At 41.6% G+C, this 14,482-nt stretch overlaps 1 protein-coding gene and 1 long non-coding RNA gene across 10 annotated transcripts in view; one reads left to right on the forward strand and one right to left on the reverse strand.

The window, feature by feature from the left end:
- PCGF5 (polycomb group ring finger 5) overlaps positions 1-14,482 on the reverse strand; it is a 37,560-nt gene that overhangs the window by 16,208 nt on the left and 6,870 nt on the right. For 4 of the 9 annotated variants that reach the window (XR_014512084.1, XM_083443762.1, XM_083443760.1 and 1 more), the window contains exons 2-4: positions 3,054-3,363; positions 696-792; positions 102-157 (exon numbers count right to left, since the gene is read on the reverse strand). Coding sequence is in view for 7 of the 9 variants with exons in the window: in XM_083443762.1 (XP_083299888.1) it covers positions 102-157; positions 696-792; positions 3,054-3,165 (265 nt within the window). In the remaining 2 variants the exon portion in view is untranslated. Of the gene's footprint in view, positions 1-101; positions 158-695; positions 793-3,053; positions 3,364-3,765; positions 4,177-14,482 lie in introns of those variants that run through there. The other 5 variants (XR_014512085.1, XM_083443764.1, XM_083443759.1 and 2 more) reach the window with 4 other exon arrangements.
- LOC310679050 lies at positions 3,371-10,818 on the forward strand. The gene is made up of 2 exons (XR_014512096.1): positions 3,371-3,533; positions 8,439-10,818. It is a non-coding gene; the product is annotated as an uncharacterized lncRNA (long non-coding RNA).

The following is a 14,482-nucleotide window of genomic DNA, read 5'->3' on the forward strand; positions in this document are numbered from 1 at the left end:
ACAAAAAAAGGAGCATGATATTTCAGTTCAGTTATGCTGGAATATCAACAGGATTGCAAAGAAAAGCAAGCAAGCAACCAAATGAAGAGGGGGATACTTACGTTCTCGAAGCCCTGGGACCAACTTAAATATAATTTCCTCTAATGTGTTATCCAGCCTGAAGAGAGATAAACAGAAAAAAAACAAGTCTTTTGACGTCTTTAAAAAAGTTATCCTTTTTTTTTTAAGCTAGCTGATAACAAATTTTATAAACATGCATTGTAGAACTTCTGTATGCTCTCCTACCCTATCCCTAATCTCAAGGACACTTAAAGTTCTTGTGATTTTTGTTTGTTTAAAAGGCCATTTGGGTGCACCAGTTAGTTTTTTGTTTTTAGAAAGAAACTGAACTGATGTCATTACACTGCACTGCATGAAAGACAATTATTTTGCACTGCTAGGAGCAGAGGAGCGGGCAGGCAAGTAAGGTAAAAAGACATGATTACACACACTATTATCATGGGATTGCATCCTGGTCCATCTGAAAGCTTGGAGCATTACTGCCACTCAGCATAGATGCAATAATGAGTTGTATGGACCAATGGTCAGACTCGGTATGGTGGCGTTCTATATTTCTGTAGGTAGCCAATCACATCAAAAGGCAATTTAAGACAAACTCTCTCCACTGAAATAATTTGTATTTAATATCTTCTTACCGTAACATTTCTAATGGATTGGTCTCATGGACTTGATTGCCACATCTGGGACAGTCATTGCTTTCTTCGAAGTGCTGCACAATACAACTCTTACAAACTACAAAATCAAGTAAGAAATAGGTATTAGAAAAAAATGTAAATTGGATGGATGGATGATTTCTGAATGCTATCATTTAAAAGAGCATGCCTACACCTATCACAAGTACATCCCAAGTTCCTTCCTGCCTTCTTCATATAGCGTTGGGATTTTCTTTCTAGCACACCTGGTAAAATCTGCTGACTTCTCTAAACTGATCTGCATGTGCCAAACTGCTCTCAAAATTCAAATCAGAGGAGAAGCTAGAAGCTCCATTTGCAGAGAGCATGCAAGGAGATTCAGATAGGCTGCTGAGCTCTCTTTTAATGTAAACTGAAGTGATTCTTTTCAAAATAACTTAAAAATTTAAAGCCAGGACAGGGAACTGAGACTCCCCAGACGTTGTTGAACTACAGCCTCCACCATCGCAGGCCATTGGCCACAGTCCCAACATCTGGAGGGCCACAGGTTACCCAACACTGAATTAAAGTAACCATCAAGATTTATCATACCAATTTAGGGAAAACACAAAGCAAAGCTTCTGGATTTGGGGAAGAGACAGATTTATGTTGCACGTGTGCCTGCATTATTTATTTAAATATTTTAATTCAGCATTTTCTCTTCCATCAAGGCAGCCAACAGCAACATTAAGGAAAACCCCCCACAGTATCTGAACTTCTGTGCCCCTTCAGTGGATACCACCAGGTGTAAAGGGGAGAAATAAGTCTCCAAATACTTGCAGTAGACATGTACAGGGAAGTTGCCATTGGCTTTAACTTCCAGGTACATGTCCACCATGGCCCAACTTGGACATCATGCTAAACCATGATTTAGTGTGATGTTCACAAGCTGAAATGAGCCCTGGACTTCTCCCATGTACCTGGGAGTAGAACTTTGCTAATGTTTACTTTCAGTTTCTTCTAATCTTAGTTTAATCTGCGAACCAGATATTGTGAGTTATAACAAACTGGTGAATTTCCAAACAAGCCCACTTCACACCATAGCTTCCAAAGCCTTTCCCCCCTTTTAACTGATCAGTCAGCTATAATCATGATTCTTGGTTTGCACACAATAATAGACAGAGATCAAGGGGAAACTGAAAATAAATGTTTTTGGTTGTTCTCCCACCCAAACTGGATGGGAGAACATGAGGCTTGCCCATGTTAGTTCTGCATGTGATGCGAAACTAGGTATGTGGAACCTGTGTCAGTCTACATGTTAATTCTCTCCTCTTTCCTGACCATTAGCCGTTCTGGGCAGGGCTGATGGGACTCTGAATCCAACATGTGGACTACAGATTATCCACCACTGATTCAGCATGACATATGAATGTGGTGCATGTACATTTATATATACACAAACCCCTTTAATATTTATTACACTTATCCATCACTCTTTCACTGGTACACATGTGGCAAACATGCTTACACATGAAGGTGACCTAGAATGTAAATCAGGACAATACTTAATTCTTTCTGAGTGGAGGTCTCAAAAACGCAAGAATGAAAAGTTTATGGGTGCTACCTATCAATTTGTAGGACCATTAGGAGCATTTTATTAAAACTACCCATCAAGTGAATTTAAACCTTGTACAGGATTGGCCTGTCAGTCCCACTTCATGACATTTTTGTTTTTAGCAAAAACTTCAGCAGTTTCGTGGCTTGTCAAAATGTAACTACTGAACAAAGTTATTTAAAACAATTTTTTTTTTGCTTCTTTTAAGTTGAAGGCACAGGTAGATCTAAGAAAAAATATAGAATCCAAACTATGTCAACTTCCAGAAAGAACACAGTACCCTGGTATTCTGTGACACTTTTGTCACAGGCATAGCTCAACTATTTAAACTTCCCTCAACTCTTTGAAATTTCTGGTATTAAGGAATAACTGTGATATATTCTGTAAGTGATACTGTTTGAATATTTGAAGTGTGTGCTATAGATACTATAATGGTGTATTTTATGCAATAGTATAATGATGCATAAATTTGTATGTCTTGGTTTTAAAATTATGTTGTGTAGTGGCTGGAGTGTGGGACTAGGATCAGTCAGGTCCAGGTTCAAAACCCCACTCAGCCATGAAACACCAAGTGACCTTGGCCCAGTCACTATCTCACAGTCTACCTCGCAGAGTTGTTGTGTGAGGATAAAATGGAGAACCATGCTGGTTGCCTTGAGCTCCTTGGGGGAAAGGCAGGACATAAATGTAGTAAATAAGATAAAATAAATAATTGGAGCAAAGACCATTTTGTTCCAAAGATAGATGCCTCACATAATTCTACTTACAAGTATGGAGGCACTCAGTTACTGTCGTTGGTTTGATAAGATATCCTTTACAGATACAACAGGTGATATGGGGATTGAAATCTTTCACAAAGTGCTTCCTCTGGGTAGCCATTCGTGGCACAGGCTGCGGCAATAAAATGGTTTGGACCCGATCCGTGAATCTGGAAGGCGAAGGTGGCAGGATCACAGGAGCTGGTGAGCTGCCCTGCGCAGCTGGACTTCTCCAGGCATTTGATCAAAATCCAAGGGTCCTCAGGGGGGTCACGATTCCTAACCTCTGCTTCTTTTTAGAGTTAGACATCTTTGAGCCCTGTAGCACACACACAAAAACGAAAATAAAACCCAGGAAATGGAAGTCTGAGAACAGAGATGATCCCGCAGCCACATCGCAAACACAAAAGATGTTTGAACTGGCCAGAGGAAGGAAGAAATGCCTGCAACATTTGCATGCTCGTTGAAGTTAGTAAGGAAAAGCAGGAGGTAGGGAGCGCCTAAGAGCTTCTGATAAGAACTCAGAGGTATAAGGGAAACCTCGAAGCTGGCAGTAGGATTGTCTCTCCCCTGAGAAGCTGAGGGAGGGGGCTGCTCAGTTTCCTTCCAACAGTCAAGCCCCTTCCATAAACGGGGTTAGCAGGAGAGTTTTTTCTTCCCTAGTTTTTTTGTAAAGCTATTTACTCTCTCTCCCCCCCCCCCCCGCAATTTATGGTCTCACAGCTTGGTCCCGGTCTCAGGGCTGCTCCTCGGACTCCCCCTCTCTTTTAAGGCACCCGACGCCCCGCAGGCGCTCCCGGCTCCGCCCTGCGCGCCTCTCCTCTTCAGTTTCTCATACCTGGCGCTACCCCCGGCCCGCTCGCCTGCCGGCGAAAGAGAAAGGGAAAGAGCAGGCGCTCCCGGCCTGCGTCTGACTGAGGCCGACGGGACGGCCCCCAAGCGAGCCTTCCTCCGTCGCCTGGGCCACGCCGTCGCTGCGCGCGCACGACGTCCTTTCAACCAGGGCTCACCTGGCCTCCTCCCCAGAGCCTCCTTTCAGCCCTGAGGCAGAAACAACGGAGCGCGCCTGAGCACGTGCAGAGTGCTTTTCCTTCCGCGCTGACCAAGAACCACTTGAACCGCAGCGCGTGCGCGGTTGTAGGGATCTGGCTAGGGCGCAGACAGCCGGTCGCCCAAGCCCGGCTTCCTTTGGCTCAGAAGCCCGGAGGCTAAAACACAACACTTGCATTGTCAGGAAGACTGCTCAACACCGGTGTTCATAGAAGCCAGCTCCTAGGGGCCGGGTTCCTTCGACCCCCTTAAATTATTTGTGGGCGTTGTACCCCCAAAGTTGATGGGCATTGCCATTCAAATGTGGGGGGTGTGCAGAACAGGGCTTAACTGTCCCTCCCATATTTTACTCAAGTTAGCATCCCTGCCAGTCTTCATTTGATTCGTATGAGGCAGGCGTGAGCTTAGGTCAGAGATCAGGTTTGCAGATAGCCTTGAACCCTGGCATCTCTCCTGGGCTCTGCCTTTAGAAAAAGGCACAAGGTATTACTTTTCCCTTAACCGCATCCAGCAAGCGTTGACAGAAAAACACTCCCTTGAGCACCTGTAGAATGGAGCGAGGATGCTAGTGGTTTGGTAGGCGCTGCTGCTATCAGATATGTGGGGCAGAGCCCTAGAGATAGCTAGTGCTGTCGCCCCACCCCACCCCAAACGTATTAGAGAAAGAGTCCCCTTTCATTCCAGATCACATTGCTATACTCTTCAGCTGCACCTGTCTGAACAAGAGTCCAAGTAGCACAAACTGGAAGTTGCCATCTCCACACTGTAACAAATCACGCTTCACTGGCTTTTCCCTCCAGGAAAAGCACCTTCTGAAGGGCATCCCTTGCAGTGGAGAAGCATCCCTTTCCCTGCCAAATTATTCAAGAAGGTGAATACTGGGAGTACAGCAACTTCCCTCTTCACTCCCAAGAGAGAATGAATGGGCTTTTTGTGGCAATAAAATATGAATGTTTTTAAAATTCTGTAGAAATGGCTGCTCCGCTTGCCGTTAAAAAGTTAAGCATTTCGTCACAAGCTTGAAACAAAAACACCTATTTTCCTTCGTTAAATCTTGGATGAAATGCAAGCCATAAAACATTTCAAAATATTACAGCGGAGTTGTGTCTATGTATAATTAAACAATCCATACCAGACCGCTACTGTTGTTGCCCTGTTCAGTTTTGAACTTGCCAACCTAAAATAAAAGCTTCCCAAACAAGGAACTCTTTTGGGATAGCCATACATTTTAAAAATCAAAATAGCCTGAAGTACTGAATTCAATCTTTTCTTGATCATTCAAGTTTATTTTAAATAGCTGTGTATATGTAATGTTGAAGTATAATCCCTAAATTCCTTTACCTCCCCCCCAATTACTTCTACCTGCATTCACCTTCCTTTCCTCTACTGCCTTCATTAATCTGTTTGTAGACTGCAAGCCCAAATGAGGCAGAGATTGATTGGTGCACTTGTTTTTTAAGGAGAATATGCATGGAGACACTTTGGCCCATGTAATAACTGCACAACATACTCTAATACATTCTCTATTTAAATAATGGGAATGTACACAAGGAACTACATGTTTGATTCAGCAGTGATGTTTAAGCAGGCTAATTATTGGAGACCTGCTTGTCCCTTGGCTGTGAATTACTATTTCGGTACTAAGTACACATTTGTTACACATGGTGACAGGATACTGTGCTCATTATGGTATAATTTGGGGACAGAACAGTACATAAATGTAGCTGATATGTAAACATACCTGATGCTATGTTCTAAACCTTAATATATTTAAAGAAAAAATACAATTGTTTTCAGTGTGGTTTCTGATTGTGTACAATTGTTTGTCGGAGTAAAGCCACAACGGACAGACAGACAGACAGACAGCAGTAACAATGCGTCTGGCTGAAATCATGCAGATGTGTTGTCTCTACCAAAATTAGCCAGCTGTATGACTGCATGAAAAACTTCCCTTTTCAGGAAATTTGTCGTCTAAGGGTAATGGAAGAACTGCATCTCCAGCTGCGTTGCTGCCAATAAGCCTCCATTCCCCCTTTTTAAAATAATAAAAAAACCACAACTCCATATTAGTCAGGCAACTTGACAATTAATTAGCCACCTTTCTACAGTCCACATAAAACATAAAAACAGTAATATAAAACCAGCACCACGAAACAATAAATAAACAAAACCAAAACCAAAAAAACAGCAGCAGCAACAGGAAAGTTGCAAAAACCGTCAACACTGTGACTCTCAATTGTTGGTGGAGGAAAACCCCAAGATCAGCTATGGTGTATTATGTTAGTTATAAAACCAGAAAAGTAGCTTCACCTGCAGACCATTTCCAGCTTTTTTCGTAAGGCACATGTCCCTAAACTGCAAGCATAGAGCAAGGAATATGAAAAGACTAAATCTATTGTACACTTCAGTTGTTTTATCACCCCGATACTTTTCAACCATAATACAGCTCTTTTTAAAATCTCATACAGGCTTGAAAGAGCTATACTTTAAAGAAAAAATGTAAAATAGAACTATCAGACAAAGATTTATAGAAGTAATAGAATAACACTTAAAAATTACGTCTCAAATAATGAAATATTTGTCCCATACAACTCAGATGCAATTTATTTAGCCTGGCTTCCCCTAAGGTACAAGAGGATTATGGTGCCAGCTGAAGCAGAAATTTGCTTTCCCTTGAAATCAGTGGACCAGTGGATGCATTTAGGATTAGGGTGTGTACGTATAACTTTGATCATGACCTAAACATGTAGCATAAACAGATACATACACACTATCCTGGTTATTGCTAAATGTCTGGTACACTGGTCCTACAGTAGAAATTACATTAGAGATTAGCTCTAATAGTTGTTCTGTATTTGCTTTGAAGAGCAGACCACAAAACTGGTTTGATTACTAACTTTCACATATGTTATTGGGACTTATTGCTCTATCTATGCTATACTTATCTTGATCCCAAACTTCCATTGTCAATTCTAATTTCTAACTCCATATATGCCTACCATTAAATGTCTCTGTTATTGATACGTTTGATCCCATTAAAGGGACAAAAGTAAATCTAAACCATTGCCTTAAAAACAAAATCTTTCAAACATGCTATCTACTGCAAATGTTTATACTAGTTAAAGGGCAGGACACTGGATTTTGACTGAATTTCATGGCAACTTGTCATGGCATGAAGGGAATTTGTACAGACAAGCAAGTTTATGTCTAGGATTGCAAATTAACTGTAGAAACCCTTTTTGACTTCTCATAGAAGTTTTTATGTACATGGAAAAGGAAGCTTTCAGTTAATCATGTGATTTTTTTATTATTCATTTGGCAAATAATGCAACTTTAATTGATTGGAAAAAACCCCTCTGTGGGTTGTAGTTGAATATTCAGATGTCAGTCCTAGAAGGTATTTGATAAATTATTTCAGAACAATGGTTGTGAAGCAAAACTTCATTTTTATTTTGATGCATTCCTATTGCAAGACATGCCATTTTCAAAAATACATTACCTTCTGTGTAAGTACTTTTTATAAGTAGCTATTAAACATTTTTTTTAAAAAAACAACAACCCCAATTTAAAAATAAATTAGAATTGGTATGCAATTCTAATTGTAGCAAAAGCTAGAATAAATTGGCACCTTCATGTCATATGCTAACTCGCAGCACAATCCTGTGCATGTTTACTCAGAAGTAAGGCACCGTGCACAGTGAGAATTAATCCTTGAAATATGACTCTAGAGTTGCAGCCTTAATTAAACACTCAAGGAATAGCAGTAAAATTAGCACATTTTCACCCATCTACTGTATGCTTAAAATTAGTTCATTTGAGTTAATTGTCACATATAAATGCCTCCGGATTGTGAATAGCCAACAATATAGTGCTTTCAGACAAAGAATACCCAGACTGCGTGATAGCAAGCCTCCTTAAGTCTAGGGAAAATGGTAAAAAGCCCCTTTCAAAGCCACTCTGACTAGATCTATTTTTAAATTAAAGTTTTATTGTGTTTGCTTTTAGATGCTTTTTGATTGTTTTAAAACATTTTAAGTAGGTTTGTTCGCTTTTTAAATGTATTGCTCTATCACACGTGTGTTTGCTGCCCTGGGCTGCTTTGTGAGGAAGGGCAGGATATAAATTTAATAAATAAAGGGAACATAGGGCTTGCCCTATTCCCCTAAGACAGCATATAAAGGAATCTCTTGATTATTTTGTGTGTGTTTTTAAATACCTGCATCTAGAGAGCTATTTTAAGCATATCCAATTATTTATTTTACTGTTCTAAGTGCTGCCACCCCAATTTTACACCACAAGAACAAAACAGTAACCAATGTACCACTGCTTGTTTTCATTTTCCAGGTTCACAGGAGCGAAGTTCATATACCTTTCGTACAGATTTGCGGAGGTTGTCATTACCTAGCTACAAATTTGTCCATAATTTGTAATGATCAATTGCATCACAAATTGAGCACTATTGCCTCCAGAATCTCTTCTCCAGCTTATAAGGTTAAATGAGATTCTGCACTGTCAGCATTCAACAGGCGCAGCATGCAAAAGCCAGCTGATTTGTTAGGTACACGCACGCAAGCTCTTTATCATTAATCCCTTACTCTCAATAAAACTCTTGATTGGTTGTCGAGAAAAAGCACAGGCAGCCACGTTAGTTCGTATGTTCCAAAATCTACAGTAATGCCAACCAGTGTCGTAAAATAAGCGAGCAGGCTTTTGAGTTCTTCAGAGCTGTTTAGCATGCTGGAGGTTAAGCAGACTTTGAAAGATGGATGGCCGTTTGTCCTGGGTGCTTTAGCTGCAATTCCTATATTGTAGGGGGTTGGAGAAAATGACTCTTAGGGGTCCCTTCCAATTCTGAGTTTCTATAAAAACAGGAGAAGGGGTGGGGGAGAAGCTGGCGTGATGGTAAAGAAAGGCATAAAGTCCACAGCTGTTTGAATGGCTTTCTCGGACAGCATAATCCTATACATGTTGTTGCAGAGGTACGTCTCACAGTATTCAGTGGGCCTTATTATCCAATACTGTGTGTTTCGGACTGCGGCCAAAATAAACTATAACACACCACAAAACAATATAACTAGGGTACTAACAAAAAGCAGCAGCTGACTGCTGCCTCTTCCTTCCCCAATGCCTACCTGTGTGGTCCAAGAAGAAGAAGAGTTTGGATTTGATACCCCGCTTTATCACTACCCGAAGGAGTCTCAAAGCGGCTAACATTCTCCTTTCCCTTCCTCCCGCACAACAAATACTCTGTGAGGTGATTGAGGCTGAGAGACTTCAGAGAAGTGTGACTAGCCCAAGGTCACCCAGCAGCTGCATGTGAAGGACCGGGAAGCGAACCCGGTTCACCAGATTACGAATCTACCGCTCTTAACCACTACACCACACTGGCTCCAAGTTTTACAGTTTCAAAGGTAGTTCATGGAGATAAGTGGTGACTGGTGCCCACTGGGTAGGGTAAAAGGTAAGGAGGCCAGAGACAATTATGGGCAGAGCCAGCTAATGTTAGCTTCGTCTTCCTCCTTCCTGCTGCATTTTAGAAAGGCAACACTTGAGACTGAGGAAGAAGCCAATAGCCAGTGCCACCCTCTAGTCCTTCTGAATCTGGCCCATGGATTGTCCGGGAATCAGTGTGTTTTTACATGTAGAATGTGTCCTTTTATTTCATAGAATCATAGAGTTGGAATAGACCACAAGGGCCATCGAGTCCAACCCCCTGCCAAGCAGGAAACACCATCAGAGCACTCCTGACATATGGTTGTCAAGGCTCTGCTTAAAGACCTCCAAGAAGGAGACTCCACCACACTCCTTGGCAGCAAATTCCACTGTCGAACAGCTCTTACTGTCAGGAAGTTCTTCCTAATGTTTAGGTGGAATCTTCTTTCTTGTAGTTTGGATCCATTGCTCCATGTCCGCCTCTCTGGAGCAGCAGAAAACAACCTTTCTCCCTCCTCTATATGACATCCTTTTATATATTTGAACATGGCTATCATATCACCCCTTAACCTCCTCTTCACCAGGCTAAACATGCCCAGCTCCCTTAAAATGCATCTCTGGGTTATTTGTGGGGCAAAGGATTTCGCTCATCCCCCCCCCCTCCCGCCAAATATAGTCCGGCCCACCACATGGTCTGAGGGACGGTGGACTGGCCCACGGCTGAAAAAGGTTGCTGACCCCCGCTCTAGTCTGGCTGTAGGGAGGGAGGTAGACAGGTGGGGCTGGCTGAGAGAAGACTGGGTTTGGTGGGGCAGGGTCCGCTTCCTTGAATGGACCAGCCTCCCTTGCTTATGGTTGTGCATTCATTCTTCTTTGGTTTGTGCTCTGATGTTCACACCTTTAGTGTTTTCTACAGACCAGTCCTCAGGATTCTAGTCAACAGGGGGTGGGGGAGATGAAGAGAAAGCACAGAAACAATGAAAGGTGTTGGGAGTTTGAAAAAGTGATTACTAATAAAGAGGGGTGTGTTTGTATGTGTGTTTTCAGATCCTTCCCAGTGCCCCTCCTGCCTGAATCATGGATAAGCCATGAAAACAAGCTTCTGAAGGGAGCAAGTACTCAAAAAGAGGTGAAATGGCCTTCCTTTTTGCTCCCAAAGCAAGGCCAAAGGACTGAGCAAGGTTTCTTCCTGATGGTAGGGGCTTGGGTGTGCATGTGGGCAGTATATGCTTTTCAGACAATCACAGTGATAGTGATGCAAGAATAAATAAAATTAATACTTCAGAACAAACATTGTTATGTAGGTCATTTTTGATTGGCTTTTGACATGCTTCATTTTTGTGTGTCTTGTGAAGTTGCATAGGACAAACTGCACTCTACACATATACTTTCTCAATTTGGAACATTCCCATTTCATGCTAAAGCTCATTAATGCCGGTGTGCCAACAGTCCCTGGAGTCTAGGCAAAACTGGTCTCCAAGTGGCAAGAGTGTTGTCTAGCAATGCTAACTTTCATTTTCCCACCAGGGACCGAGCATAGTGCTGTTTCAGCATTGGAGCTGCTTTCCACAGAGAAAAAGGGTAACCCATTTCCCCCCTAGTTTTCACCATACAACTCGTTGCACATCCTTTCAAAGTTGTTGCGCCAGATTGTAAGGGCCAGGTGGTTGAGAGGGCCATGATTCAGATTGGTGGAAAGGGTTTCTTGGCCATGGAAGGGAAAACTGAGAACCAGACAGTTATAGAAAAGCAGGGAAATGCCTGTTTTTAAAACTCAGATGAAAGGATGTAGTTTCTTTCAGTGGTAGATGGAGATGCACTTGGGCAAGAAAATTCCTTCACAGGAACATGAACAAAAAACATGTCACAGTAGACAGCATGCTTACAAATGGGCCTTAGACTGGGCATTAGAAGAGATGAAATGGATCTTAAAGTTGACCAAGCTTTGTAAGTACAGTCCTTATTGCAAAAAGCCCAAAGGTTTTTCGGAAGCAAATTTGTTGTTGCCAATATGCCACTGAATCCCACCTGCAAATAACAATTGTCTGGAAGTGCCCCTAGACTAGCATGCTCAGGGGTTCCAAAACACCTGGAGATGGCTTAAACCAGGGCTTTTTTTTCAGTTGGAACTCAATTCTGGCACCTGTTTTTCTAGAAAACCATCACTGGTTTAAACCATTATTATCACTCCTATTTTTTCTTCTTCCACACCACACGAAATGAATGGTCATGAGAGGTTTCACAGCGTTGACCTAGGGTTCTTTCTAGTGAAACTGTGCCCAAAACAGTGCATGAAAATTCATTAACTGTTTGTGTACATTACATTTAACTTCACTTCTGTCCCAAATGCCCATCATCTCCACCATCAAGAAAGCAATTGTATACAACACCTGTACAGGATATGAATTTGCAACAATGGACCAAGTATAAGGGTGCTTCATAGATTACAGTAGAATTAGGAACACATGAAAAAAATAGCACATTGTATCTTATACAACTATGATTGAAACATAGAACTAAAAAGAATTTGCACTTAAGGTATTCCACTGAGATCCAGATTAAAATATGTTGTGACAAAATCCACATTGTACCACCCTAGACATATTGCCAGATTGCATCTTAGCTTAAATTCTGCTAAAGAACTACAGAATCTTATCGAAACCTGTTGTTTCATATTATTTACTCTTACTGCAAACTCCCTTTTCCTCTACCTGTATTCACAATTGAGAAGTTAGTTCAAAACATTCCAGTTAAAATTCTGTCTTGTGCCTGACAAGAGCAGGATTATAACTCCTGTTCTAGTTCATTAGACAATTCAAATGTATTTTCCCTTAAATATATGGGTGAATGAACCGACTCAGCAGCTTTGTCTTTCCAGGGTGCAGTGTGATCTGTCTGTCTGTCTGTCTGTCTGTCTGTTTGTTTGTTAAAGCTACAGTGAGAAAGAAAAAGGGAGAGAGAAGTCCTCAAACAGCAAATACAGCTTTGTCACCAATAAAAAACAACAACTAAACACATCCACCTGCACTAATTTATTCAAGCTACTTTTCCACAGATGGGCAAGCGAATTTGGATGGTTAAAATGCAGTCTGTTATGGTGGACTGAAACAAATACATATGCAGCTTATTCGTTCAGTCACCACGGCAAACTATTGCCAATTTTAGATGAGCCGTTCCTAGTTTCAAACCAGTGGCAGTTAACAGTTTCAAAACTAATATACCACACTAACATTTATTTATTTATTAATTAATGGGAAGTTGATATAAAAGTTGATTCTGGCTGGGAGCAGTTCACAAGATCTTGTATTTTTGTTCATATGCAAATGTCTCAAAGTTCATGTGCCACTGATCTTGGATTACAATTGGCCCTAGAAAGCCCTTTTCCGTACCTGGAGTAAAAATTGAAGATGTTTCTTCTTCTCTGCCCTTACTGAAATGCCCTTCCTACCCATTTACCTTTCCTAAAGTGTAATTAGGCGAAAGGCCTGCTTCAAAATATAATGTATGTCACCTGCATGCCATCTTTTCTTCTGAGGATGATGAGAGAAAACAACAGTATTCATTGCTGCTTATGAGTAATGATTACAAATCTACACCTCGCCCCCCCAAGATGGACTACTTGTAGTTAGCATATGATGCCTAGATGTGAAGCTTCCATCTCTGCACATGTATTTCATTTAGCCCTTTCCCTCTACTCATGAAGCACAGGATTCTTTGGAAAAACTACTACTAATTCGGTAAAATCATAAAGAGGACAGACAACTCTGCAGTTTCCCCAAGTTCAGATAACTACTGCTCATGTTGAGTCTTGCTAAACACCCACAACAGCTTCTTGCCTCTACCCCTGTGTTTTACACACACACCACAAAAAACCCTGCCAGTCTGTGCCAATACTATAATGCCTTATTATTACTTCCATTAAACCCAGTCTGTGGAATTAACCTGTTTCTAAATAATTCCTTCTGACCTTCACCAGTCACAGGATTTTATTATCAGGTATAAAAATCAACATGGAATTCAGATATGACCTTTGGGAGGAATTAGAGAATTCGTGTACAGATTACCTCATCTTTCTGGGAACATTAAGGAGAACCAAATTATCTGCAATAAGTATGACCTTGCCTCTTCTCATCCGTTTTTCATTGCAAAACAAGAATGGAACAGAGTAATGTAGGGTTCTTCTGGCCCAGGAAGGTTTGTGTTAGATGTAATCTTATCTCAACATATACAAAACTGTGAGAGCATTAAAGACAGCTATGTCCAGGTAAGAATCCAAAATACTGCGCTTGTCTGGAAAGGCAGAAAAGTCTGACGTAATTCAGCACTTGTTTGATCTTCTTGTGCTGAGCAAAAGTTTCCTTGTTTAATACTTTGATTTTTCCAACACAACATCCTGTGATTAGAGATTACTTTCAAGACCGTCTTTATTTTCTGCCCACAGTGCAGCCTATATTAGCCAGTTGGATGTCCATGACCTTATATATCACATCTCCACTATTCCTGTGTCATGTAACCAGTGGTGGCTGACAAGGTCCTTCGTTGGGTGAAATCACCCAGCATCGTTCCATGGCAACCAGGCGAGATTCTTGCTCATATCTTTTAGCCTTGGGAGGTGTAGGATAGGAAGGTTAGGCTGCAGCCAGAATAATGTGGGTTACAGCTACATGGTTTTTGACTGGATAATCATAGTTGTGCAGACACGGGCTGTTGGCATCAGCTTCAGCACACCTTGCCTCCATTGCTGCTTCCTGGTGCTTAACAGTGCGGATGAGAATTTTCTTCAGCATAAAACGACTGCTGGAGGCTAGCAAACCATCTCACCTCCTGTTGCTGCCCGCCATGGGCATAGTAGCCAAGGGGGGCAGGGAGGCACAGCCCCCCCCAATCAATAGAAATCAATAAAAATGCACAGCTAACTGAGGCTCTGCCCCCCCCCCCGCAACAAAAATCCTGGC

The sequence above is a fragment of the Podarcis tiliguerta genome, assembly GCF_965153285.1.
Source record: "Podarcis tiliguerta genome assembly, chromosome: 5".
Taxonomy (NCBI): domain Eukaryota; kingdom Metazoa; phylum Chordata; class Lepidosauria; order Squamata; family Lacertidae; genus Podarcis; species Podarcis tiliguerta.